The sequence below is a fragment of the Pteropus alecto genome, unplaced genomic scaffold (assembly GCF_000325575.1).
Source record: "Pteropus alecto unplaced genomic scaffold, ASM32557v1 scaffold33, whole genome shotgun sequence".
Lineage (NCBI taxonomy): Eukaryota > Metazoa > Chordata > Mammalia > Chiroptera > Pteropodidae > Pteropus > Pteropus alecto.
In genome coordinates, this window is record NW_006435762.1 from 4,476,750 (window position 1) to 4,479,857 (window position 3,108).

The window sequence follows — 3,108 nt, forward strand, 5'->3', positions numbered from 1 at the left end:
GTAGTGGGCAGAGATGCAGGAGTAGAGAAGGAGCATTACAGACAGGGTTGATGGTTTCACAGCAGGGAGGAACGAGGCTGCTCCAGGAATTGGAAGATGAATGATGGCATCTTTCCAGTTTCTAGGAACATACAGTAATTATTTTAATAGTGTTAACCTTGTATATGTTGATTTTTAACTATAGTTTTAAGCTTGGATTATGTCTTTAATTTGTATTTAGATATAAATTAGTGATTCTCCCCTCCCCACCCCCCTTTTTTTTTTACTCTAAGGAACTAAATTAGATTAGAACTAAAACTCCGAGGATCTTGAAAGAACATACTTTGCCATTGCCATGCATGGCCCAGGCTTCTGGAAGTTGTCTTCTAATATTAAATATTTATGTTCAGATGACTGAAACACTGACATTTAAGTAATAGATTTAAAACTTGGAGTGTTTGGTGGAACCTATTTGTAATATTATTTATTTTGTACTGTTCATTATTATTTTCAGATTTTATACACAGATACTTTTTTCCCCAAAATGTTTTTCTTATAAATTGCTTTCTATTGTTACACAGTTATATCATATAACCCAGGTCAGTAACAGACACTTGGGAATAGTATGCAACAGTGTTAGGTCAGAACCTTATTTCTCCGCACAATTTTCTTTTATAAGTATGGCTTCTAGTCTTTTTTCTTCTTTACCTGTCATTTCTAAATTAGTGAAAGAATAAAAGGAATTCTGTGAAAGAAAAAGTATCTTAAAATTGAGTTTTTTAGTTATATAACATCATAAGCAACACAGGAGAATTCATTTAGCTAATCTCAAATGCATGCACTTAGCCTCCTTACATTTGAACCAGGTCTAAGACATATCGTAAGTTTTGTGTTTATACAAGATTCTGTGCCACATGCTTCCTGTCTGGTACATAAATTTAGGTGATTAAAACTGTTGAGAAATCCCAGATGTTCTAGTATTAAATTGAAATTAATGTGTTATTTTGGCAGGTTATTCTCGTTCAAGTTAATCCAGGTGAGACTTTTACAATAAGAGCTGAGGATGGGACACTTCAGTGCATTCAAGGTAAGGAAGTTTTTTTTTAAGTCTTCTAATCAAAGGATTTTTCCTTTATTACTTTAAGAAAGTAATATTTTTCTCTGTATGCATATAATTTTCTAGAAATAAAATTTATTTTTTTCTTTGTCCTTCCAGTGCTGATGTACGCCTTTGATATGTAAGGGACAAAGTTAAATATTCCTCTAGTATTCTATTGACTTTTAAGTGAATTCATTTAACTTTGGAAAGCTTACAGTGGTTTCATGTATTATAGAATTTGGTAGATCTGAAAAATGCAGAGATTTTAAAAGACCCTAAAATTCCAATTCAGAACAGCAAATACTTTTTAAAATTAGACTAAAGTTTCAAATATTTATTGTGATGCTATCTGAATGATGCTTTTAGAGGTAAAATCTGTATTTAAACTATCTGTTAGCTATTTATTACCAACTGATAGATTACCCCCAAATTTAGTGGCTTAAAACAACTTTTACTGTCATGCAGTTTCTTTGGGTCAAGAATTTGAGCACAACTTAGCTGTGTGCTATGGCTCTGGGCCTCTCAAAATGCTGAAGCTCAGGTGTGGGCTAGAGCTGCATTCATTGTAAAGCATGTGTGAGGGTCAGTTTTAAGGCTCGCTCAAGTGGTTGTTGACAGGATTTAGTTTTTTGCAGGCTATTGGCAGGAGGCTTCCCTCTGGTCCTCTCTAAGTGACCTCTCCAAGGGGGTACTTACATTATTATTACATTATTATTGCAGCTGGCTTCATCTCAGCAGCAACTAGTGGGCAACAGGGAGTACTAGGTCCAGCCCACTCAAGAAAGGGGATTACCCAGGGTGTGAATACCAACAGACAGGAATCACTGGAGGCCATCTTAGAAAGCTGTCCACCATAGCCCATCCTCCACCCCCAATAATTCATGTCCCTCTTTTATGTAAAATACCCCCTCCCAAGAGCTTCAAAAGTCTTATTCCTTTAGAGCATCAGCTCAGAGTACAGAATCTTTTCATGTAAATAAGTTCTAGGTGTAGGTGAGTTTCCTCAGGGGTAGTTCTTTAAATGTGTACAGCTCCTAGGGCATTTCACATAATTTCTTGTTTGTGTAATACCAATGTCTCTTCTCTGTAGTTCGCTTTGGAAAGAAATTATGTAGGTACTCTGATCTCTATGGAGTTCTGTGCAGGAAGGTTAATCTAGATCTGTATTAGCCTGTAAACAAACACTGTTGTGTTGGAGAGCATTGTTCATGACAGCTGTTTTTGGCAGTGATTGGGGTTATGGTAAATTGGAATAGAATTGAGTTCAATACTAGGTTATTGATTGGATGGGAATCTGACCAGAGGGCTTATTTTTAATACCTGGATTTGCTTACCAATCTGTTAACAAACGAGGAGAAAAAAGCCTTTTACTTTTTGTTTTCCATAATGGGCTACGTGGAAAAGTTGATTTTTCTATTGCTTTGCATAATAGAGCATGCTGCTTTGTAAGTTCACTACTTATTTTTGTGCCTGTATAAATAAAAATTTAGGAAAAACAAAATTTTTTAGAGAAATGAATATATTTTCAAAGATCCAAGCCTAATGAGTTTTAATTGCATTTAATCTACAATGACTTAACCATTTTGTTAGTGTTTTTACTGATTGCATTTATCTGACCATTGTGTTCCTGAAATTGATCTGTGGCATTCTAAACCATTAAAAACAAAACCCAGTCTTTGTTGATAAATCATAAGAAAAAACTCCAGGTTAGAGAGGAAATAAATATTTTTAAATAGTATGAGATATAGAATCTTCTATCTCCTTATTGTACTTTAATAAATGGATATTATCAACAAATAAAACTCTGAATCCACTCTGTATCTTAAAAACTGGATGAAAAGTCACTTCACCTTTCAGGATGAAGCTGATGTTTTCAGTTCAGTAGGAAAGCAATGAGGCCTCTGGGCATGGTAACATTGAGGCCTCATGAATTGGTAGGTATACTGTGTCCCTCTACAACTGAGTATTTATAATAGAATCCATCAAAGCAGATTACTGAATAGATCAAGTTATAAAATATAAAATCCACT

General features: G+C 34.7%; 1 protein-coding gene across 4 annotated transcripts in view; it reads left to right on the forward strand.

The window, feature by feature from the left end:
* Window positions 1-3,108, forward strand: part of FNDC3B (fibronectin type III domain containing 3B) — a 295,959-nt gene that overhangs the window by 81,906 nt on the left and 210,945 nt on the right. For all 4 annotated transcript variants that reach the window (XM_025046052.1, XM_006910837.3, XM_015588553.2 and 1 more), the window contains exon 3: window positions 991-1,066. In XM_025046052.1, the coding sequence (XP_024901820.1) occupies window positions 991-1,066 (76 nt within the window). The remainder of the gene's footprint in view (window positions 1-990; window positions 1,067-3,108) is intronic.